General features: G+C 43.1%; 2 protein-coding genes across 3 annotated transcripts in view; one reads left to right on the top strand and one right to left on the bottom strand.

Moving 5' to 3' along the window:
• fnbp1l (formin binding protein 1-like) overlaps positions 1 to 5,807 on the top strand; it is a 37,247-nt gene extending 31,440 nt beyond the window's left edge. For both annotated transcript variants that reach the window (XM_053431545.1, XM_053431544.1), the window contains one exon: positions 407 to 5,807. In XM_053431545.1, the coding sequence (XP_053287520.1) occupies positions 407 to 547 (141 nt within the window). In that variant the 3' untranslated portion in view covers positions 548 to 5,807. The remainder of the gene's footprint in view (positions 1 to 406) is intronic.
• Positions 5,808 to 5,860: 53 nt separating this feature from the next.
• On the bottom strand, positions 5,861 to 24,768 carry LOC128448767 (breast cancer anti-estrogen resistance protein 3 homolog; the record flags this gene model as incomplete). Its single annotated transcript, XM_053431543.1, is given in 14 exon segments — positions 5,861 to 7,022; positions 7,102 to 7,305; positions 7,428 to 7,539; positions 7,966 to 8,137; positions 8,384 to 8,499; positions 8,614 to 9,212; positions 9,782 to 10,000; positions 10,942 to 11,064; positions 11,185 to 11,285; positions 12,332 to 12,564; positions 13,463 to 13,579; positions 13,674 to 13,799; positions 14,701 to 14,829; positions 24,655 to 24,768. Coding segments are annotated over 14 exon segments (2,511 nt in total). The 3' UTR covers positions 5,861 to 6,843.
• Between the last annotated feature and the right edge of the window lie 420 nt (positions 24,769 to 25,188).

The following is a 25,188-nucleotide window of genomic DNA, read 5'->3' as shown; positions in this document are numbered from 1 at the left end:
AAAAGCCACGTGTGTTGTATTTAGAAATGTCTTCTTCGGTTGTAATTGCTGCAAACAGGAGACGAGATCCTGTCAAATCTAACCAGAACACACCTGATTATTTAAATTGTTCAATCTGCCTCATTGTCCTACATATACATCTAATACAAATCTATGTATTCTATGAAATATCATTTATTTAAGTGAGGAGAATTCACATGGTCAGAAGAATTGTTCTTTTATAGATTTGGACCTGGCCAGGCTATTGTTTATATTAATGTGATTAGAATACAGATACGACTCTCCTAAGAAAGCGAAGACACATTTCCAAAACATAATAATCTGTTTTAATCGCTTGTCAACAATGACTTTATTAACCCACTAGCTTAACAAATGATTTGTATTAATTTGATTTTATTGCTCGTAGGTGTTGTACATCATCGAGGAGGACAAGGGCGACGGCTGGACGCGGGTCAGGAAGCAGAGCGGCGAGGAGGGCTACGTCCCCACCTCCTACGTAGAAATCACCATGGAGAAAAACAGCAAAGGTGCTGTCACCTACATCTGACTCCACACTGTCCTCCGCCCTCCGCTCCATCCCTCTGTCATTCTCTCCATCTCTCCGCTTTCTCCTCCTCCACATAACACTACAAAGGAAAAACAAAAAAAAGACAGCATCTAAACACCTGCATGGACGTTCATCTCTTTCTTTTGTCCTGGTTTCCATCCCACCTCTTCATCCCTCTGTCTCTTTATACGTCTGTCCTCTCGTCTCAGAAGGTGAGCGTGTGAGCGCGGGGACAAATGGAAGAAGCTACTTGACGGTGTTTGTCTTGTGTTCGAGGCATTTCTCTGTTTGTGTGTTACCGATGTCTCCACTGCTGTAGTGAGCCCCGTGTCGAGGCTTCACCGCTTCCTGTCGATCAAAGTGTTTCAGATTGTTTAATGTAATATATTAGAGACTATTTTTTATTTTGATCCAATCTTTTAATTGTTCTTTCTGAAACTCACTGATTTTAAGCTCATTTAAGTGTCGACATAATTTGAAATGAAAAACATTATGCTGTTCTTTTCTGTGTGTGTGTGTCTGTCTGTGTGTGTGTGTGTACATCTGTGAGCCTGTGCGTGTGTGTACATGCATTTCTGTTTTGTTTTTTAGCAGTGCCATCCCACTTAAGGTGGTATTAAGCTGAGGTTTTTCTGGTTTCAGCCTCAGTGTTTGTCTTGTCTTCAGTGCAGTTTTCTTACAGACAAACTGTAGAAAGAAAAGTTTTTAACTGGTTGTTGACAAAAGTCTTTTGAGATTAATTGGTAAAATTCAGAGAAGAGTTGAAAACACTAAAACCAGCAATGTTTTTCTCAATCTCTTCCATGAGGAGAATCCATCTTTCATGTATCCGCCGCTTAAACGACTGTAATTTGCATCAGATCTGAAGTCGTCTTGTGACCCACAATCACAGACTCAGGACTCTGAGTAAACAGTTGATGTAAAGAGACGTTTCTTTTCCACTCTGACTCAACAATTCACAAGGAAAAATGGAGAAATGAGGGAGAAGATAGAAATGTTTTCTTTCTCTCATAAATCATCCGGTTGACCTCTTAGATTATTTTGGGATTCTGTGAGATCCAAACAAAATAAACTCCCCGGTTGGAAACTGCTCTTGTGAGTCTTTACAGCAGCAGGATGGTTTCTGTAGGATTAAATAAATCTAAAGTGCTGATGAAGAAACCGTGAAATGCTGCGGTCAATTTAATGTTTGGTTAGAATATGATACTAATTCTACATTGTTGGTTTTGGTCTTTTCATGGAAGTTGATCCACCCACTTCTTCTATTCTCCTGTGAAATCATACCCAGCCCTTCAAAGCTTAAGGAAATGATTCTAGTTCTTAGACTTTTTCCAGGATTGTTTTAATTAAATATTAAACTATTATGTAAATTCTGGTTATTCTTGGTCATTGTTTGAGTCACTGATTAAAGAAACAGCTCTGACACTTTTCTATCGACGTCCATGATGATATTAATCTTCAAAACCTTTTAAATTCATCTCTTTAGTTCCAGTTATTTGGTTCGAATCAGAGTGAGAGTATCTTGGATTTCAGTGAAATGGCCGTAAGGTGTGTCAGACGTCTGTTCTTCTTCAGGTCTTAGACAAATAAAGACAGAGAGCAGGAGCAGGAGGAGGAGGAGGAAGAGGAAGATGCTCTAATGACATGAACAGACACAATCTGCAGGATTCTTCACATGTTTGGGATTGTTTTCTTCCTTTGTCCAATTTCTCAATCCTTTCTCCTGATGGAAAACGCTGAGGTCGTTCAGACTCAAACACAGTCTGTCTCTGTGACCACTTTTATTCTGTTGAAACTTAAATCTTCTCTGTGTGTGTGTGTGTTTGTGTGCGTGAGTCTGTGTGTGTCTTTTAGTAACTGGCCCTCTCCTCTATGTGACCGCAGGTTCCTGAGGGCTGCAGGGTGGCCGGGCGATTTGATTGGCTGGTGGAGGGCTCACGGTGATTGCTGATTAATGGTGGTGCGGGTACACGAGGAAGAGAGAGAACTAGGAGGGGGAAAAGAGAGAGAGCGGGTGGGGGAAGAGAGGGGGAGTGGGCTGGGAGGGAGGTTTGCATGTCTGCATGATCGGCATTCGGGGGGGGGGTTACGAGAGGAGGAAGGGAGGGTTGTACCGAACGTAGAAGATCCTGAAGCCATAAGCTGGCAATGATTTACAGTGTTTATGATATTACAGTTGGATCCTAACAGGAGAGGAGCTGTCAGACCAGGAAGTGATCACAAGCTCCATCTATTAGGTGACGATGCTAATGACGCAACATCCCAGACACTGTGTCCCCAGGGGAAAGTCATTCATGTGGTTATCAAGTAGATTGACCTTGTGATGACCTCTGTCCAGCTCGTGAGGATTTCTCACTTCTCGTAAATCGTTTGGATAATTTCTGACCCATTCTAGATTTTCCATACTTTCCCAAATCCGACTCCCAACACAGATCAGGGTGTTATTAACTCTCAGGCTCAGGTTTCGCTCACAGCATCAAACTAACAGAATCTGTGCTGCGCTGCTCCGACTCACTCCCGTCATCATCGTCTCTATCTGTGCTCTGTTGGTGATGTCTGCCTGAGCCACTCTGCTCCTCATGCCTGTCCTCACTCATCCAGTTGCATGTTGTTAACGTGTCATTATCAAACATGAGCAGGTGACCGCCACTGCACCTTCCTCTGTGTGTCTGTGTGTGTGTGTGTGTAACGTTGTCGAATGTTGAATGCCTTATCTTCATGATGTGTTCATGCAACCTGCAGCATGAATTTGTTTCCTTTGATGTTTGTTGAATGTCTCCCAAACAGCAGCTGGGTAATATCAGATACTCATTAGACAGATAGCAGGACTATCAGGTGCAAACAGGACCTCTCTCCTCCTCCTCCTCTTCCTCTTTCTCCTTCTTTTCCCACCTTTCCTCCTCTCTCCTGTGGTTGTAATTCCACCATCCGACCAGCAGGCGGCAGTCTTTCTTCACCAAAACCAGACTGGGCCCCCCCTTTTTTCTTTTACCATCACCGAACAAACCAGTGGAAGCTCCGGGGACGTTGCAGGTCAGATTCTGCCTTAAAACCTCACCTTGTGTTTTTGTTTTTCCATGGAGGGATTTTTCCACACACACACACACACACACACATCTGGATGTGTCGGCCACTGGACTACATCTCCCATCAGGCACCTGGGCTCGCCCTCAGCTTCATCTACATGAAAAGTTTTTTCTCATTTCATCGGTTGTATTTGTGAATGTGACGACTCGCACGCATGAATCCAAACACGTGGACGCACACACAGGGAACACCAGTCACACCAGAAACACCCTTTGGAGTCCCCTACACTTTAAAGCTGTGTGTTCACGTGTGTGTTACATGTGTGACGTTAGTTTTTACCATTGAATGATTTGTACATATCATCTCTTACGTCATGTTGAATGTTTTTAGGTTGATTGACACTCTTCATGAGACGAACAGGTTTGAATGGACCCGATGCACTTTGCCCTGAAGTACTACAGCTAATGAATCTGATTAGAAATGAGCGAGTGAGCAGATGAATGTGCGATGAAGTGTGATCTTTATGAATGAAGCTTAGAGTAATTCTCTCTTTTTAAAATGGTTTTATACTGGTTTTCTAACTTGTCAGAAAACTTCCTTTTTGCATGATTTTTCTATAGATTCTCATTCTGGTGATTTATTTTGTAACCACTCAGCTTATCTGTTCAGACAAAATGATATTTAAGACGATAAGCCACTAGCCTGTGTTTCTTGGATGAAGCTGTGAAATGTATAGAGCGATGCTGAAGATGTTGTTACTTGAACTCCCCCCCCCCCCCCCCCCCCCCCCCGGTTTCACAACTACACGTATCCTCCACTGACTTTTCCTCTAATGGACATTAAAGGGGTGTTTCAGAGATTTTAATATTTCACCAGTGAGAGAAAAACAAGTTATATCTTCACTTTTTAGCTCCTGATGTTGCTCAAACTACAAATTTGAAGGACTAAACCTAATTTATGTTGAGAAATTTTGATGTGTAGAATCTGATATATCGTCTCTGACGTCTTTCTGCTGATTTGGATTGAAATTTATTGGGGATTCAGTTCATACATGGCTGTAGCTAATTATTTACATCATTAATTAATCCATTAGAAAATTGTTCTCATCTATAAAACTTCAGATGTCGTGTCCTGCCGTTACTAAAGCAATTACCATTACTACAATTACTATTGATTTATAATTTTTCTAATTGTTTGGTCCATAAAATAATGATTAATATCAGAATCTTAACGAGCTCCAGGCGACGCCTTCCAGCTTCTAATTTTGTTGAATAAACAAAAAAAATCCCAATCCCCAAGATTTTTCACTTAAATCCAAGAGAAACGATGAATCTTTGCATTTTAAGAAGCTGGAGCAAGTGAAAGTTTTAATTTTACACTAAAATTTATAAATTATTTCAGTTCTAAAACCAATACTCTGCTTGTTATCGTAATTGTAAATGTGCACTAAGGCAAAGAGGATCGTCCTGTGACGGTGACACAAGAATAAAAACATCGTCCTCACGTCAGATGAGTGTTTGTGTTGCCGTCTGTTAAACTCAGTAAATGAAACAAACTGTTAAAGAGACATTTCACTCCGAAGACGTCTTGAAGTGAACTGTCCCTTTAAATCGAAGCTGTCGCTGACACAGCAGTTTTGAAAATGACCAAAAAAATCAGATTCCCAGGTGATTTTCTTAACCGTTATTATGCCTATAAACACTGAGCTGCGTATTGTAATAGCCGCTGTTCTTTAATCCTGAATATCATGCAGAAATAAATAATAACAACTCAGCTTTGACATGTTAAATATGATAGAAGTTCCTTCTTGTACAAACAGTTCTCTACTGGAACCTCTGCCAAGCTACTGTGATCGGCTGCTGTTTCTCCTCCAGCTAAATAAAAGCCCACGTGTTGCTCTTCACATTCTCATTTTCAAACTCGTTTATCGTCAAGCATGAAAATAAACATCAACCTCTTTCCTATCATCAACTCAAACAGTCACAGTGAATGAAAAGCAGCAGGTACTGGGTGTCTCAGCCGGATATCAACACGGCTAATCCATGTAAATCTGTGTGTCTTTACCATGTTGTATATGTTTTAATAACCAATGGCAGTACTTCTCTCCATATTGTTGTGCACATGTTTTTACTTTGAATGTTGTCGGACACTTTGTGAACAAAATGCTTTTTTTGTTTCTTCTTCTTCTTCTTCCAAGATATTGTTCTAATAAAATAAGCAGCAATGAAAAGTCCATTTGTTTCTGTGACGTTTTGTCGATGGATAAAAAAACCACGATTTCACCTCCACAGTTCATTCGTCTTATTTATTCAATCTTTACCCCCATCGTTCATATTTAATATAAACATTAGAATTCATCAACATCTTTTTTACAGTCCTCTACAGAAAATATGTACAGTCGATTATTAACACGCTCACGCTTCAGATATTTACAGCTTCAGTCTCATGTTTACATACGATTACAAATCTGCTCCTGGGCAATATGCACAAAGTCATGTTTTATTAATTTGTGTAACTGTAAAATAAAAGATTTGATGGAATAAAAACACGTGAAGCTCAATTTTCACATGAACAAGGAGTTTGTATTTTTTGATTCTTTGCAAGTATCTGACTTTCTGCTTCTGTGTGTAAATGAACCAAAGGAGATTTATGGTAGTTCTTTGTCTCGCTTGTTAAACCAGCAACAAACGGATCAGAGTTCAAAGCAATTTCCAGATGTGGAGAAAAGGTTCATTATAGAGTTAAATACATCTTTTGTGCATAAGCCTGAAAATAAGTAATTTTTTTTATTAGATTCTGAACCCTGCTTTCTAATTTTAACTTTTAAACTATGAGTGATTCTGAAAACAAAAAGCTCCAGAGCTCACAGACATGTACCCTCAGCTTTTTAAAAAGAAATATGTATTATATCCTTGTATAAGGCCTGTTGTACGTTTAGTGAGAAAAGTACTTCAGGCACAAGTCTTCTTTCTAAAGCTGTTGCAGTGATATGATTTGTCGAGATGGAACCAGGTGACTTGGAGCTTTAAGGTGGATTAGAAAAGGCTAAATGAACAAAATGGTTTTTATGTGTAGGAGAAATAAGTTGTTAGAATGAGTTTGACTGATTCTCGTGTCCCCAGTTCGTACGAGCTCCTCAGTGTTGAGTTCAGTGGCCGCTGGGCGTCGTACGTTTGATTCCGTGCTTCACTTTGTCTTCCCATTCATCTGGTTCTTGGCTCCACCTGCCGTTCACCCCCTCGGCTCCGGACTGAGAGTATATTAATATATCAGATCAGGGTTTGAGTTTTGGGGGGGGGCTCCAGTTTCCGTGACAAGGCGGTGAGGATGAGAGTGAATTTGCTGAAGCGATCCGATTGGTTGACCGAGGCTCCGCGGCTTCCCCACAGCAGCCGCAGCTGGAAGTCGGTTTTAAAAACCTCCAGCAGGTCTTCGTCAGCCTGAAACCCTGAACACACACAAACACACATTATAACACAACGTTTAACATTTAACATCTCTACAGAACTTAATGTGATTGTTTCTACCTTGTAAGAGCTTCTGTGCGTTGGCTGTGTAGCTGTGTGTGTTGTGTGCGACTTTGCGTGCGGCCTCCAGGTGGCGCAGCATGATGTCGCAGCCCTGGTCGCTGGTCTCCCACAGCTCCGCCCCCTCGGGTGTGATTGACGGGCGCTCCATCAGGGTGAGGAGGGGCAGGAGGAGGGGGACGCAGACCCCGGGGGGAGGGGAGGCTGGAGGAGGAGGAGGAGGAGGAGGAGGAGGAATGTCAGTCACGATGATGGGTGTGATGTCCAGGTGTGATTTATGACTCTATGTGTGTGTGTGTGTGTGTGTGTGTGTGTGTGTTGATTACCTGTGCCCTCGTACAGGTTCTTGTAGAAAGGCTTCAGTGTCTTCTCGTAGCTGATGGCCGTCTGTGTGTAGTTGCGTCTCAGAGCCGTCCACGTCTCCTCCAGTCGGCTGATCTGCACGACACATCAAGTTTTACACAACTCTTTAGAAACAAGGTCATTGGATCAGTTTCCATCAAACGAGATGAGAAACAAAACCTATCAACTACTTTCTTTGAGGCAAATTCAATGAAGTATCTTCAATATTTTCTTCTTTATTTCTGTTTGTGTACTAAAATATTTGTTGCTATGTCTATGAGGGAGTTTTCATCTGGAGTTTTTTTCAGTGTACTTATATTTGGGTTAATAAATAAATAGATAAGTATTAGTTTAAGTGTATATAATTCATGTGAGAGCTGGTTGTAATTAAGGATGAAGATGGTTGGGGGAGTTAAAGGGATGGGTAGCGGGTCCTTATAAGTTGTGTTATGGTTTGACTGTGTCCAGGATGTGTGTTTGTGTGTGTGTGTCTGTGTGTGTGTGTGTGTGTGTGTGTGTTACCTGTGGCAGGTCCAGGGCCTTCATCAGGGCCGTGAAAGCGAACAGGTCGCCCACCGTGTCCTTCAGCTCCAACGCCACGAGGATGATGCGGTTTAACGTGGACGCCCGCTCGTCCACGCTGCCCGTACATCCCAGAATATCCACAGCGACGCCTATCGCCATGGTGTGGTGTCTGGGCGAGACAGGAAGGACAGAGAGAGAGAGAGAGAGAGAGAGAGAGAGAGAGAGAGAGAGAGAGAGAGGAGGAGGAGGATTATCAACACAAGATAACAATCCAGGTCTGTTTTGGTCAATGTTTTCTAATTTGATCTCTCAGAGGCTGCGGGGGGGGATTTATTTCCATGACGGTGCAACTGAACCATGGTTGTGTATAATGTGTGTTTTGTGTGTGTGTGTGTACTGTGTGTTTGTTGTGTACCTTTCCATGAGGTCGAGCCTCAGCTGTCGACCGTGCGGCAGCGTCACCAGCTCCAGACCCGAGGACACGCCCATCTGACCTTTGAGCTCCGGACTCACTCCGAGTATCCTGACAACCTGCAGAACAGGAAGAGGTTTGAAATCAACACACACACACACACACACACACACACACACCACCTCACGTGTGTTCTTCTATGTGTTTGTGTGTCTGTGTGTGCGTGTGTGTACCTGGCAGTCGGCCAGCAGCAGGTGTCTGGCGATGCTGTGGTGGTTGTGCCGGAGCAGCAGCTCCTTCGCTCTCTTCAGCACCACCATCTCCAGAGGTTTGTTCTCCGGCGGCAGGAGTCGGGACCCGAACTCTGCCGGTCGGAACATGGACTCGGTCTCCACCACCGGCCGCTGGAAGCTGCTCCTCCTCCTCTTCTCCTCCCCATCCTCCCCCCTGCCTGCATCCTCCTCCTCTTCCTCGCTGGTGTTCTCTAAGGCTGCGATGGCGTGATGGTAGGAGCTTCTGTCCAGGCCTCTTCGTCCTCCCTCGTCCTCCTCCTCCTCCTCCTCGCCGTCTCCTTCCCTCCTCAGCCGGTCCACGTAGCTGCAGAGTGGCGGCTGATGGGCGAGGCCGTCGTCTGTGATGGAGTCTGGAGAGATCGGCTCCTCCCACCCCAGCGAGCTGCAGGACCTCAGGTCGGCTGGACTCGGCTGCAGCCGCTCGGTCCGGCCCGTCACCGGGTGTGTGTCCGGGTAGTGAAGCCGCTCAGGAGGAGAAAGGAGAGAAGAGGAGGAGCCCTGGGAAAACTTCAGAGGCTTCACAGGAGGAGCAGGAGGAGCTGAGGTCACAGAGGAGAAGAAATCACAACATTTAGAGTTTATTATTCTGATAAACGTTAATAAAGAGTTTATCTCTAACGTCTGGAGCCATGTCACACTGATGTAGAATATAAATAATAATAAACTTACAGGAACATTATTAAAACAAGATGAACAGAAAAGTTTTTTCAGACAAGAGCAGCTTTAGTGTCACAGAAAATTAATTTATTGATTGTTGATTAAGATTTGGACATTTTTCCAAAAGCAGAGAAGATTATTCTCTGATTGCATCTTCTCAAGTTGATTCAGATTGAACACTTTTTGTTTTATCACATCATATAAGTGTAATCCTGTCTATTATGTTTACATATATATTATTTTATGTAAACATAAAATACAGGAATACACATTTATATTTCCTTATATGGTAAATTGTTTATTTTACTTTCCCCTTTGATGCTGTAACGTTTATCCATAGTGGATCTTATAAAGAATGGAATGAAAAAAAGTGAATGATGCTTTGTTTTTTAATCAGAACTTTTTAAATCTTTAAAACTTGACAAACTAAATTCTTAAATATGAAAGTCACCTCCGCTCCTCCACCCGGGCGAGGGCGCCTCCCCCCACGTGGAGTCCAGAGTCTGAGCCGTGAAGACGGAGGAGGACGAGTCCGTGTGGTTGCAGGAGGCGGACGAGGGCCCCAGCGGCTGGAGGCAGGGCGGGCGAGGGAGTCGAGCCAGCGGCACTTTGCTGGGTTTGGGAGGCGGCTTGGGACACAGCTGGCTGTCGGAGCCTCGGATCACCTGACCTGCAAACACACAACCACAGGACGTGATGACATCAGTCGACGTGGCAACAATCTGATAAAGACTCAGTGCAGTGAAGAGTAAACAAAACCATCTGTCTTTATTTACCTTTAAAATATGAATCTGAATCAGATAAGCACAAGGTTACATTTAATATCCTCTCTGAAGACAAACAACAGGTTTGAGTCAATGAGACTACACCTACAGATCCACAGATCTAGGATCAGTGATTTATTCAGTTCAAAGTCGGTAGAAGGAGAACATCTTTATTTTTAGCCTGATAATCAGAGTGAGTTCTCTTTAGTGGCACTTGATACACGAGTCACACAAATCAGAGATGAGTGTGTGATTAGAGTGTCGGTGATTCCTCATGTGATTTATGGAAAGAAAGGAAATTAAAAAAGGGACGACCGTCTATAATTTTATTTATATTTAGATGAAAGGTCTTTTTCTTTTTATTCTTCCTGCTTGTTTTTCTTTATTTGGAAAGTGTACACGAGTTTAAGTGTATTTGATTATACTGAAATTAACAAAATAAATAGTTTTATAATTTAATCCTGTGGTTACCAGAAGTGAAGTCTGGGTTTTCTATTGCTTCTATTTTTTCTATTTCTGTTTTTAATGTGAAGTTTATTATATTTCAGGTGTTACTCTTTTTCTTTTTGTCTAAATTATTCTGCACCTCATGTGAACCACACTTTATTATAATATACATATATGTAGATGAACCTGAATCTATTACATCTGGAGAATAAGAAAAGAAAACAACCTCTGATTATTATTTGACAGTAACTGTGCTATAATATATTCAGCAGATATAATGTATTTAAGAAAGCTGCCGATATGACAACACAATATCTGGAACTAGATCCCAAACAACAAGTGGACAATATGGTGAAGTGCTTCTAAGTGTTTATTCTAATCTCCAGCTCGGTCCACTGACCTGCCAGAGGCTCGGCTGATCTCCGGGGGAAGGAGGGGCTGAGCACCGGCTCGCTGCCCGTCCGGAACACCGGGGACTTGGGGCTGGGGCCGGGGAGGAGGGGGTCCGGCTGAGGCTTACATCCTGGAAGAGGAACACAACCAGAGAGAAGGTGAGAGTGAGAAGAAGTGAAGGACACAGAGGTGATCACATCCCCTTTCTGCTTTTTTACTAGAATTGATCATATCATCATTTTGTACTGACCGAGAGGTAAGAAGCTTTCTGATTGGTGCGCCTTGAGGGGGCGTCGCCTCTCCTGTACCTGATTGAGACTCGCCGGTTGGCTGCCGCAGCGATCCTTCAACCTGCAAATGGATGAACACGTTTACATAGAGAAATTAAACTTATTAAGAACATAACAGAGGAGGAGGAGGAGGAGGAGGAGGAGGAAGAGGAGGAGGAGGACTTCAGAACTGCCTCTCACATCATTTCTCCTCTGTTATTTCTGTTTCTTTCTTCTCTTCCACACATTCCTCTGTCTTTCCTGACAGACGTGGGCTCCTCACGTTCTCACCTCGGTCCCTCTCAGTCTCTGTCTCTTTGTTTACAGAGGACTCGTGATACATATGGGACGTGTTTATACAACCTAGCACCCGGATGATGGATGTGGAGCTCGGGGCTGTGAGTTAAAAGCTTGGAGGGATTTAAAGGTTTGATTCAAGTCTTTTTCCAGAGTGTGAGAGAGGAAAGAGAAACTAGAAGAGGACGGAGTGAAGCTGAGTCTCCATCACTTTAACACATATTTAGTCTGTAGCTCAGGACTCTGTGAGTAACAGGCTCAGGGTTAAAATCTGTCTTTAACAAATTCTATGAATCAAACTGTAGTATTTATGGAGAAATGATGGTAGAAGAACATAATGTGAAAAATACTCTTCAATAAAATTACTAGAGTAAAAGGCTTTAACAGAATCAGAAGTAAAATGACCTAGAGAAAATAAAACTCTTTTGAATGTGTTGTGTGTGTATATATACACACATACATACACATACATATTTATCTGTATTCACGTATTATGTAGTATTGTATTATATATATTGATGGGCAGTTTAGTTTGCAAAACCCAGAATCCTGTGAGGTAATTATGTTTTTTTTTTTTAAATAAGTTAATATAAAACTGTTGTTAAATTATTACTATTAGTTTATTAATCTTTTATAAATAAATGCTTTAAAGAAAACTCTTTAGCTTTGGAAAAAAGATAATGAAAATATATATAGTCAATCTCCTCCCTCTTGTTTAAAAGTAAAGTTAAGACTTTAAGGATTTGACTGCAGACATCTATCAACCAGAGGCTGAGGGAACTGGTGTGAACGTGTCCATCACCACAGATTAACTTCCTGTCGTGCACCAACCTGAGCTGCCGGCTGCGGCCCACGCCGTTGTCCTGGTGCGTGTTGTCGTGCGCGGCGTGTGTGTTGTCCTGGTGTGTGTGTCCGTTGGTGATGTTGAGGCTGAGGCGTTTCTGACTGCGTCTCTCCTGGGACATGAGCGAGTCCCGGTGAGTAGAGGAGAGGCCGTACTTCTCCTCCAGGCAGCGCAGGGGGAGGCCTCTGTTGATGGGCTGGAAGATGATGGCTCCCACCACCTTCCATTACACAGGGAAGAGAAGTTAGAACAAACTGTATGAAACACAATGAGTGGAAAAGAGTTATTATTTCCCATTCTTAATAATCCATTAGACCAGGGGTCTTCAACGTTTTTCAGGCCAAGGACCCCCAAGCTGGTGGAGAGATGGAGCAGGGACCCCCTACTATATAAATTGTATAAAATTGTGTTTTATATTAAGCTGGGCCTAGTGCCATATATAAACATAGCTATCCTGTTATTGTGCATTCAATACTGAGCTATTCAAATGTAGCAAAGGCTCATATATTCATGTTTTTAATTTAAACATGTGCTAGGTACAGGTTGGCCATGCCACTGCCATTTATAAACATACATCTTGCATAGAACACTGAGCTATTAAAGTAATTCACAGATTCATGTTTTTATTTTAAACATACATGTAGAAGAGACAGTGAATCCTCAAGCCATTTGTGGATGACACACATACTCCCATATTAGTGAGATGTCTGACCCTGATGAGTAGCATACAACTTATCTAACCTTGGACGGATGGAGGTTGTCAGGCAGAGGGTCAAATCAGCCTTTCAATGTGTCAGATGCATGTTAAAGTGTATTTAAAGACATTTAAATTTGTGGAAAAAAATTGGTTAGAAAATAAATCTTTTTTTTTTTACATTAAAAAAATTCTAATCAACCAAACATTTTGCGACCCCCCTGCAGTACCTCCGCGGACCCCCTAGGGGTCGCGGACCCCCTGTTGAATACCTCTGCATTAGACTATCATGGTCCTTGTTGCTTTCTCACATATTTTTTTTAATTAAATCAGTTAAAAATAGATAAATCAGGTCTATCAGAGAACTTAAACACTGATGTCCTCATAAACCTCAGTGTGTGAATCAAACCTTCTCTGAACTCACCTGTGAGACAGGTTTTCTGTTCCCGACGTAGAATCTGATGAGTGCAGGGACGCTGTCGAAGCCTTCTCTGTCCAGACGGTACTCCACCCGGGAGTAGGCCTCGTTCAGCATCACGACCTGAGGAGCACGAACCAACCAGCACGTTTAACTTTGATTCATTAAATCAGACAGTGATACCAAAGTGTGTTGCTCCTGAGAAACACTGTCTCACCTTCTTGTTGATTTTAAAGTGCTGGGCGGCGTTTCTCCACTGGCAGGTCAGGACGTAACTTCCTGGGATGGACAGAGAGTCACGGAGCAAGAAATCCCCGTCACGCTGCACCGAGTTCTCTGCAACCTGGAACGACACAGAGGGTTGAACACAGGTCGACACACACACACACACACACACACACACGCAGACACACACGTATGTTGACAGTCCAAACATTTAATCAAACCTAACAACGCTCAGGTCTTATAACGTCTTTCTTTATGAGCTCTGCTGCTGAGCTGAAGCGTTTAAAGGACGTGAAGATATTTTACAGATTATAGATTTAGGTGCAACTTCTGATGAAGAATAAACCGACGGGTCGTCCACCCTCCAGAAGGTCGGCGGTTCAATCCCCGTCACCCACTTGAGATTTAGTTTAATTGAAAATTAGAACTTCATGGTTCTCTTTACATTTTACTATAGTTACATTGACTGTCTCTCTCTCTCTCTCTCTCTCTCTCTCCCACAAACACAAACACACACAAACACTTACACACTTTAATTAAGCGTGTGTTTATAATGGTAGTTTAGTTTAACCAGAGGAAGCAGCTTATTAAAAATGATTACATCTCAGAGCTTTCACAGGGAACACACAATCTCTCTCTCTATCTCTCCACTCACACACACACACACACACACACACACACACACACACACACATCATTCACAAAGAGGCTTTTTCACACACTGACCTAATGTTACAACTCCCGCCTTATAGACGAGGCCACTGTTTAAGCTTTTAATCTTCCTATACGCACCGTGTGTGTACGTGTATGAGTGTGTGTGTGCGTGGGTGCGCATGTGTGGTTGTGTGTGTGTGTGTGTGTGTGTTTGTGTGTATGTATGTGCGTGTACGCAGTCTAATAATAAATGATCTGGTTCAACAAGTTTTTAACCAGGACTTCTACAGGGAGGGACTCATGACTGAGATTCATACACATGTTTGTGTGTGTGTGTGCACTGATAAATGTGTGTGTTGTGTTACCTGTCTGGGAATGGCTCCGTGGTACCACGCGTGGCTCCTGGGCTCCTCACAGTTCATCTTCAGCTCCTCCTCCAGCTCCCTGCGGAGTTTCTCTGAAGGACAGTCCAGGATGAACTGATCTCTGGAGAACTGCGATTCAGGAAGACACAAATAAAAAAAGAGTGTGTGACGACATGTTTAATGTTTCCTGCAGATTGTACATTTTACCAGCTGATGCTTCTGGTTTCCAGTAAACACCGGTTCCTATTCCCTTAGACAAATAGTAATAGAGTCAAAGCTCAAAGGTCACAGGCACAAGACTGATGAGCAAATATCTTTTTACTTTAGAGGAAGAGAGACAATAGATGAAATGAAATAAAAGACCAGAGTGAATAAATCCATCAAGGCTCCTAAATGCACCATAAACTCAGTGGGTTCCTTCCTGACCCACAATGCATCCTTCAAAGATCTCCCAGTAACTTTGTGTAGTTTATTTTTACAAGTATAAATACGTGAAGTTATCTATTAGTTCATAAAAGCTTGTTTTGTGTAAAGGAATAAAGTTTTATTCCTCTTGCTCGTCTCCGTCCTCACTTTATCTGTCGACCTCTTGGACGATCCCGACCTCTTAACTTTAACTCACACAAGTATTATTATGTCAAAGCTCAGCCTCTGTACTTTAAATTGTTGCGTTGTGTATTTTTTTAACACATCTAGTAATAGAGGTTATGTAAAGTGAGTGATATTATAAGTATAAACTGCTGCACCTATCACTCCTCCACCTGGAGCGGTCGGTGCACTACTAGTTTCATTATAACACATTTGTCTTTATCTGAATTGCGTCACTCGATGAAGCAACACAACTTACACACAACAGCTTAGTCCGGTGAAATGTGTTCAGGAGCTCAAACCAAAAGCCTTGACCCAGTTTTTACTTTTTCTTTTATTCCTGAGTCAATTGAATTGTTCCATCCTGAGCTCCTGAGTCATTCAGGGTTTGACGAGCAACGTGTGAGAACAAATATCCAAAATAAAACCAAACCACACTGCACACATACAGACACACACTCTCACACACACACACACACACACACACACACACACAGTGAACTAACACAAAGATTAACAGAGACAGAGTTTGATCTGATCAGAAACCTGAGAGACGACAAACTGCTCCATCGGAGTTTGATCCCAACACAGAGCTCAGAAAGTGAAAGACAGTCAGCACATCCACCTGCACCACGCCAGACACACACACAGACACACACACAGACACACACTCACACAGACACACACACACAGACTTACATCACAGCTGCTGGGTCTCTGCATCGCTCTGTCTTCATATCAAACACATATTGATTCACACTCGATTCTTTCCTCACACTTCCCCACGCTCTCTCAGTCCTCTGTGATTTTCCTCTCTCTCTCTCTCTCTCTCTCTCTCTCTCTCTCTCTCTCTCTCTCTCTCTCTCTCTCTCTCTCTCTCTCTCTCTCTCTCTCTCTCTCTCTCTCTCTCTCTCTCTCTCTTTCCACCCAGTGACTCCTTGTGCGACTGCAGCGTCATGACCCCACCCAGCTGCCCGGACCTGCCTCCATACACACCTACACCTGACGCACACAAACACACACACACACACTCCAGTGACGCACCCCTCAGGTTGCTTCTTTTTAACCTGTTGCTGCATCAAGAAACTTTGATGTAGAATCTTCTATAGAATCATAAATAAAATCAAAAAAAGTGAGAAGCTCTGCAGAATCCTGTTGAGAGGTAGAAGTGGTGCAGACTTTTTTTTATTCTAATTCAAATAAACGTCTGTGTATTACAAGTTTTTACTTTCCCTTTCTCTAAACACAGGCTTAAAGAGAGTTTATAAAAGGTGTGCGTCCACCAAAGGCTCCAGGTTGGTGTCTGGTAAGCCTGCTTTAAACTGGGTACACAATGCAGAGGACACAACAATAATACAAATCAGTCACTCATCTATCTGTCACACGACACTTAATCTGCATGAAGGCAACACAAACAAGCCTGGAGGAGGTGAAGGTGACGACAGAAGTGACCGGGCAAGACAAGCAGCTCCGATGGATCAGAAAACTACACAACATCTGTAACACCTGCCTGAGGAAACCAGCTCTGTGAGGAAGACTGTGATACAAACAAGCTGAGAGTGACTCCTCCTCCTCCTCCTCCTCCTCCTCCTCCTCCTCCTCCTCCTCCTCTCAATAACAATTCTTGAACCATGTGCATGAATTTGGGAATATGTCTCTGATCGCCCCCCATGAAACTGAGACCATGATGGTCCTCGCCTCTCTACACCATTTATTCTCTCTCTCTCCGTCTCTTTCTGTGGTTTCCCTACCTCTCTCTCTAACTCTTCCTCTCTCTCTCTCTTCCATCTCTCTCTCTAAAGTCATTAGAATAGACCCCTCTGCCGTCCACATCTCCTGATAAGACGGGAAATCAGACGCTCACATTACAGCCTCCACACACAAAACTAAAAAAAAGACACACATCACGTCAGACACTGATTCAGTTTGTTTCCAGTTTGAGGCCGAGGCCTGAGTGGCGTGACGCGTGTGTGTGTGTGTGTGTGTCTGTGCTGGTGCGGCAGTGGAAAGTACCTGGGGCGGGGGAATCGAACGTTTCAGTCACGTCCGGCAGCTGCATTGATTTCACGAAACACGTTCAGATTCCAAAAGCTGATTGAACAAAAAGTGAGATCCAAGTGGAGTGGCCGCGTTAAAATCTGATTCAGTTATATAAAGCATCGGCTGCATGAATGAAGGTTTATATTAATAGATCGAATAGAAAGTCAAGATGCACCAAACGTTCAGATAGTCTTAACCGCTCCCTCAACAGGCCTGAATCTTTCATCTAGTTCTCTGTGTTATATCCTGAGAATTAACAAAATGTAAAAAAAACAATTTTCTTAAAAGTCGGACAAAAAGCAACAAAAGTCCTCGGTGGAGGTGATAAATGTGAAAATTCTAACTAAATCATCTGTTGTAGCTGAAACATTCTGAAAGTTCAATGTTATTTAGTTCCTTTCATTTCTTTCATAAAGGATTTTCCCTCATGATTCTGTTCTTCAAACATCCTTTGCTTTATAAACTTTGCAGATGACGCTAAAAGTATAAAACTTCAGATTTTGAAATAATGATACAATGTGATGAAACAAAGGATTTGTGGATTCTTACAGTTTTTGTTTCATTTGAATTATTTATTTATTTCATTCAATTTTGAAACTGCGAAGTTGGAATAATAGATAATAGATAATAATCAACAAGAGAATCAGACATATTCCTATACTTCTAATGCACTTAACTCTACTTGAAACATGTAAGGTGAAGACGAAGCTCTACGTGTCCCTGTGACCCTTGAGCGATAGAGATAACAGATGAATGGATGATGATCTATTGTTATTAAGAAGGTGAAATTCTCAGCAGTCTGACAGTCTGACAAAGCAACAGGCTTTTCCTGTTGTACCAGAATTACCAAACTGATTCGAACGAGAGATGAGTTGAACTGGATGAACCCATGTACGAGTGGAGAGAGAGAGGAGGAGGAGGAGGAGGAGAAGAAGGAGGAGGAGGAGGAAGGAGGAGAGGGACGCACGACCCCAAGGTAAACAGGACGTACAGGACTGTCAACATGAGGAGATGGATCATGTACATGAGGAAGAGTGGGAAGAAGAGAGGAGGAGCACAGAGAGGAAAAGGAGAGCAGAGGGAGGAGAGGAGGAGAAAAGAAGAGATGGAAAGAGTGGATGATTTTCCCTTTTTTTACAGGACGTCCTTTAATAAGACGCTGCAAGATGATGTCATCCTCTGCATTTACACTGTGTGTGTTTGTGTCTCTGTGTGTGTGTGTGTGTGTGTGTGTGTGTCTCTTCCCACTCTTCTCTTTCTCCTCTCTCTTTAACATGAGACTAAACCCTAAACTGGAATCTGAGATGAAGCATGAAAAGGAATGAAAGTGATTTTAAATAAAAGATATTAAATAAAAAATCCCTAAAACTATGACCCATCATTCTCCTCATGGGTTTCAATCCATCAACCTTTTGATTTTGAATAAATCATGTTTGAAAAGGACAAATAATGGGTATTTTATTGCATGAATATTTGTGAGCACACTATTTATTGCAGTGTTTTCTATGTTGAAGTTATATTAATTGGTTTAAACCAGTGTCTTTTGCTGTATGAGTGGTTCTGTATTATTAAAATGTAAAAACAGAAGATTTGCATGTGCAGCCGACACAGAGTAAACCTGCAGATGATCACATGATCACCTTCTCCCTGTTTTCTCTGATTCAGGTTCAGCGTTTCTCCATTTCAACTCCAAACAAAGATCATTGTTCAACAGGATTCCCACTCTGACCAGATTTTCTTTGGATTTCCTGGATTTTACGCAGAAGTGGTAAACATGAGTTTTTAACCCTCGGCCGGCGCCCGGGTTCACGGTGGAGATGACACGTCGGTTCAAACCCAGGTCGGATGCTTGCTGTGACAATCCTTTTCCCCGCTGACCAATCAGAGGCGGCGGTGTAAGCTGCTTGTTGTTTGAGTTCAGTGAGGTGACGACAAATAACCTTTTAGCATTATGACAGATTCCTCATCATCTCATACACACAATAACGCCCACGCGGACACACACTGGTGCACGTTATAATCCTGGTCTTGTGCAAATCCTGCTCGTGATGAAGTGAGAGCTCAGGGGACGGAGCCAAGACTCTCTCAGGGAGACACCGGTGATCTACAGTTCATGTCCCACATCAGCGTCTGAGCTCAAACTGTAAAACATGTCAGGACGATGTTTACAAGCTCGATTTAAATCACGTTAACAGGAAAAAAAAACAGAGCAGCGCCTGTCCTGTTAAAAGAGGCTGCAGAGGCAGAGCAGCCGATTGGATGCTCGTCTGCTGCTGCAATCGAAAACACAAAGATAATCCAGGATACGTCTTTTAAAGCCTTATTGCAACTGTTTAATTCAATCAATCAATCAATCAATCAATCAATCAATCAATCAGACAGTATTTGTCGAGCACTTTCAGAAAAACCCCGTTACACAGAGTGCTTTTCAGAATAAAAGCATTAAATCAACAACGTGACACTAAGTAGAACATGTACTAATAGATATCAATCCATCCGTCCATCCCTCTATCCGTCTATCCATCCATCTATCACTCCATCCAACCGCTCCTTTCACATGCCTGACTTTTTAAAATCAAGATTCCTGAATTAGCCCCAATGCGAGATCAGTGAAGATGGAAAACAAACTGTTGTGTCTTCTACTGGGGGACATTATAGTTTTAGGTTGTGATGCTGTGGTGACTCTGTAAAGGTTTTAAAGTCCATGTCAGACCAGGAGTGAAGGGTCATTGACCTGTGATGGAATCAGTGTCTGCAGCCTCTCAGCTCGTTTCCTCCACCGAGGAGGTTTGTGTTTCCGTTGCTGTTTGTCTGTCTGTTTGCAGAATTACACAAAAACTACAAAAACCCAATTCTATTGAAACTTGATTTTGTTGTCCCCTTCTTAGTCGGGGCGAGATTGGACCTGAGCGTTGGTGTTGTTACAGTTGAAATGAGTTTATAAGAGGAGCGATGTCGTCAGAGTGAACTTTCTGTTTCCCTCAGGTCAGTAACAAGAGTGAAGATGTGACAACGAGCTCAGATAATAAGTTCTGTAGAAGTTCCAGCACCTTGTGAAAGGGGAGTTCTTTGGTCTTTGTCTCCAAACTGCTTCAGACACGAGGACCCACTCGTCTCAGTTTCTTCTCTCTGAGCTTCAGTGTTTCTCTTCATTTCAATTTAATGTCACATCCATTTCCTCTCATTTCTAAGTGTAAAATCCGGCCGTGCAGTTTGTCAACTCTAAGAAGAAGCGTCTCGTGAATCTTGGAGAATTAAAGCTCAGAGTCGATTTGAGGAACCATCTGCAGCTTTCTGTACTTTTGCATTAATGTGACGCCAAACGATTTTCAAACTCAGCACTTAACATGTTTGTCCAGCGTTTCTACGACAGATAATATCAGAGGCGTTTTTACAAGGGACGTCATCATCATTAAAAGTCGCTATCAGCTGCTCTTTATCTGCTGTTTCCTCTTCTCTCTGTCCCCCCCCTTCCCTCTCTGCTGGTCTCTGCCCTCCTGGTGGCACCGGGTCTCCCCCAGGCTCCAGCTGCCGCCTGCGTCCATCCAGCTGCTACATGAAGGTTTAAAAACAGTTTGGATTCTGCAGAAACCTTTATTACTTCCACCTCCAGTGACACGCAACACGCAACAAGCAACACGCAACACTGAGGAGATTCAGTGAAATCCTGTTACTTACGTTTTCAGTGGAATTGAATGATAACCACAGGGAGGACCCCCGCTCTCTGATTGGTTGGACGGTCTCAAAGCGATGGAGGCTGATGGTTCGTGGATCTTGTGATTTCTGCATCTCGACATCTTGACTTCATCATCCCGAGGTCTCCACCTTTCCTGTTTACTCACAACCAAATAGATGCTCCTTCCTGTGTTTAGCCCAGGAGGCGTCTGCCTGGTCAGCTTGGGACGGACTGAGACTCGGCACAGAGGCTGCGTGTGTCTCCACGGTGGATTAAGCAGTTTGTTTTGGATTCAGCGTTTATCTGACGAGATGTGCAGGACGTAGACGGAGCTGCAGGTCAGGTGTCCCGGGTTGTGGATCTTCTCTAACATTTAAAGAGCAGGTTTGAGGTCAGAAATCCACAGGATTATTAAGAAACACACACAATTTTCCACAAATGTGAAACCAGCTGCTTTCAGACACGCACCGAACTTCCAATAATCCCCTGAAACTATCCAGAGGGGTCGAATGAGAGGACTCAAATGTCCAAGTCAGTGGAAGCGAACATTCTCCAGAGTTTTTCCTGACAGCTCCCTGATAAAAACCTCTGGATAAGTGAGCCCATGTGAAAACACAGCAGGAGATTTCACAGCCGACAAAAGCAAAAACTGAAACAACAACAAGAACACAAAAGGAAGAAGATGCAGAAGAACACATCAGCTTGGAAACGAGATTAAAGATGTTTTTGATGATGAGATTAACGGAGATTTTCCTGTTGTTGTGAACACGTCTGTCTCAGAGGATCTCCTGCTGGGTTCTTAATGCGTAAAAGACAAACTCTGGAAAATCTCAGGACGCAACAGTGAGAGTTCTTATCTGAAAACGCTCTTTAAATCAACCCTCTTGTATATATTAGAGACAGACTTTCACACGCTCACGCAATCGCAACCATCCTTCCCAGACCTGACTTCACAATACGCACATCTGTAAGGATCTGTAAAGACATGACAGATGTTCTGGACGCAGATTTCAACTGAACTTTCCCCTAAAATAATCTTTCTCGGAACAGGTTCAAAACTTATACTTCCTTTACATGAACAAGCCACAGTTGTTCAATAAAATTCATCTAGTTTGCTGATTTGTCAGTGAGGAGATTCAGACCGCTGTAAAGACTTTCCCCCATCAGGTGGAGGACTCCTGAACCCCACCTCGTCCAGCACCTTCAGGATGAGTCGTAACTCTGAGCCTGACCCAGGCCTCATCCCCCAGCATCAGAGTCACACCTCACTAATGCTCCTGTGGCGGAGCGGAGCTAAATCTCAGCGGACGGGTTTCTAACATCTTGGGAAAAGCCTGAAACCAGAGAAGTGGAGGTTGATGCAGCAGCATATAAATCCCCACGGTGTTGGAACGAGATGTTCAAAAAAACTGAGCCTGAGAGATGAAGACCTGCTGTTGGGGGGGGGGGGGGGTAAAGTTTAAAGATATATTTGATGTCTGGGCATGAGGAGAGAATATCTGGAGAGAAATACCATAAAGGATTTTCTCTGAAAAGCCGAACTGACGCACTGAGCTGTTCGGATGAGACTGACGGGTTTTTAACCTTTGCAGCTTGATGTGCTTAAAGCTATAACACTTTCATATTCTCAATAAATTACTCTACACTGACAGATAGACAGGCTTTTTAAGTTTTTTATCTGCATTATGTGTATTTTTGTGCGATATGACCACAGGAGCTAATCTAATCTGAACGTAGGCAATTACCAAGCTGCTGGATTTTCTATGGATATGAACGGATCTGCAGAATCTCCGTTGTTCCCTCTGCTCCTGACTGTGTCTGTGGTTCAGGGTGTCAAACAGGTCAGTGACTGAAACCACCAGTAACTTCTAATACACAGACACAAAAGAGGAGAAGCTTGTGTCCTCAGTTAAGTGGCAAAGTCCCAGAGAGACAGATGGAGGAGAGGAGGAGGACGGGAGTGGAATAAGACCCCAGGCTTTTCTGGATCGCAAGAGGAGACATGCTGGGAGATCCAGAGAGGAGAGCTGGATGAGTATCAAGGTCACAAATACATTATTAACACACTGACTTCAAATCACTTCATCGATAAAACTTTGCTGATTTCATCTCTGATAATCGAGAGATCGGGAGATGGGGCTGTTTATTCTTTATTCAGCCTGCTTTTGAGATCTAAAGATTTCAATTCTTTCCTCAGAGATATTTGATATTAAAACATAACACTTTAGAACTACGACAGGTATTAACATGAGCTGTTAACCTGTTTTCAATAAGAAGATAGAATAAGATCTAAATTGTCTTTTCCTTTTTATCTGAGATCACTTTTTTAAAACGTTTCCATATCTGGAAAAAAACTTCCACAGTCTGAACGTCAGCTGCTACAGAAATAAAACATTAAAATACATCAAAAGATAAATAAGGAAAAATAAATGTTTCTATTTCTTGTATCGAACAGATGAAATCCAGTTGTTCCCCTCACATCACATGTGCTGTGCGTTCACACTTTGCTCCAACATGTGTTTCCCTTCATCCAGACACATTTAACTTCTGATGTAAACAGGAGGATCAACCTTCTCCTCACAGATCCACTCGTCCCCCTTCAACCCGCTGTACCACCGCACCGCTCCATCCAATCACCCTAATGGCATTCATTCATTTCAGTGGCGTCATAAAGAAGACAAACTATCACCGGTTAGTAATTAATCACCCGGCGTCCTCGACCCGCTGCGTCCACGGCCATAACTGTCAGTGTCTCTCACCCCGGCCATCACACACTAACCTTGTGTGTCTGCTGGCTGAGCTCTGGTTATGGATGAAGCCGGCTGTATATCTCACACACTCACACACACTCACACACTGACAGACTCACACAGTCCGACAGTCACACAGTTGGTCATTTATGAGAGCGTCTGGTCCGAGTAATAAAAGCCCAGTGTTCAGCTCACAGAGCGACAGAGGGAGAGAGGAGGACTATTCACTGTGATTAGATTTTGCTCCGGCTGAGACGCCTGCACTTTCCAGATTGTTTTCTCACATATGGACTTTTATTTTCTATTATGCTGTTTTCTGAAATGTCTCACTGTGGGTCCTCTGTTTTCCTGTGGTCTACTTTAAACAGCATTAGCAGATAAAGACGCTTTAAAACTAATCTCCCCAGATGTGATGTGATCAATTCTTTAAAAACAATAATTAACTACCATTTAAAGGCCCAATTTTAAACACCCACTTAGGCTGAATAACAATATTCACTGCAGAGGCAAAAAACACTAAGGTGGAAACAGAACACTGCATAAAATCTGCAGAATGAAAGCACGCACAACAACATGTGCACATGTGTACTTGCAAGACGGCTGTCCGTATAGGATTGTACACACAAAAACTACACAAAAACACTGATACACAACATAGGGAATTGATAATTCACACGAGAACACACACTGGATAATGTGCAAAAACACTTAGAATAGCACCTTTGCCTAATGCAGAATATAAAGGATCCAAATAGGATCTTACACAGAAGTAAAATGATAGAAAGACACTTGCATCCTCTCTGTCTCTCTCTCTCACACACACACACACACACACACACACACACACACACACACACACACACACACACACAAAGACACACACTGTGCTGTTCCTCTCACCTTTGCAGAAATGACAGAGTTCTTGTGGTAGAAGCAACACAGAGCTGCTGTCAGGGTTTTCAGGTCGCATCGCTCCGACATTCTTGCAAACTTCCCTGAAGCGACTGGGAAACCCAGAGCAGCCTCAGCCCCCCCCCCCCCCCCCCTGACTACAGACACAAGCTGTGGCTCTGATGCCCCCTATCAACCGACCAGTCCATGAAGGATTCCAGTTTGCATCTTCCAAGAAAAGTAAAACAAAAAAAAGGACTGAGCTAAATGCAGAGTGGTCACGTGCACTTGGAACCAACGTGGAGGAAAGAAGCGTGTGAGCCCAGCAGCATCACGTCAGCTGCTGCATCCCTCCTCCGTCACCTCCCTGCCTCTCTCCTCCACGGTCCCCTGCAGAGTGGCCCCTCCGCTCTGCCCCCTGCTCCAATGATCCACTCCTACACACTGCTCCTCTCTGCTCCGCCCTCACCGGCTCCATATAAGGGGCAAAGACAGACCCATGTGATCCGCTTTGACCCAATCACATGTGGATTTACAGGGAGT

The sequence above is a fragment of the Pleuronectes platessa genome, chromosome 9 (genome assembly GCF_947347685.1).
Source record: "Pleuronectes platessa chromosome 9, fPlePla1.1, whole genome shotgun sequence".
In the NCBI taxonomy this organism is placed as follows: domain Eukaryota; kingdom Metazoa; phylum Chordata; class Actinopteri; order Pleuronectiformes; family Pleuronectidae; genus Pleuronectes; species Pleuronectes platessa.
This window is presented reverse-complemented; position numbering and strand designations above follow the sequence as displayed.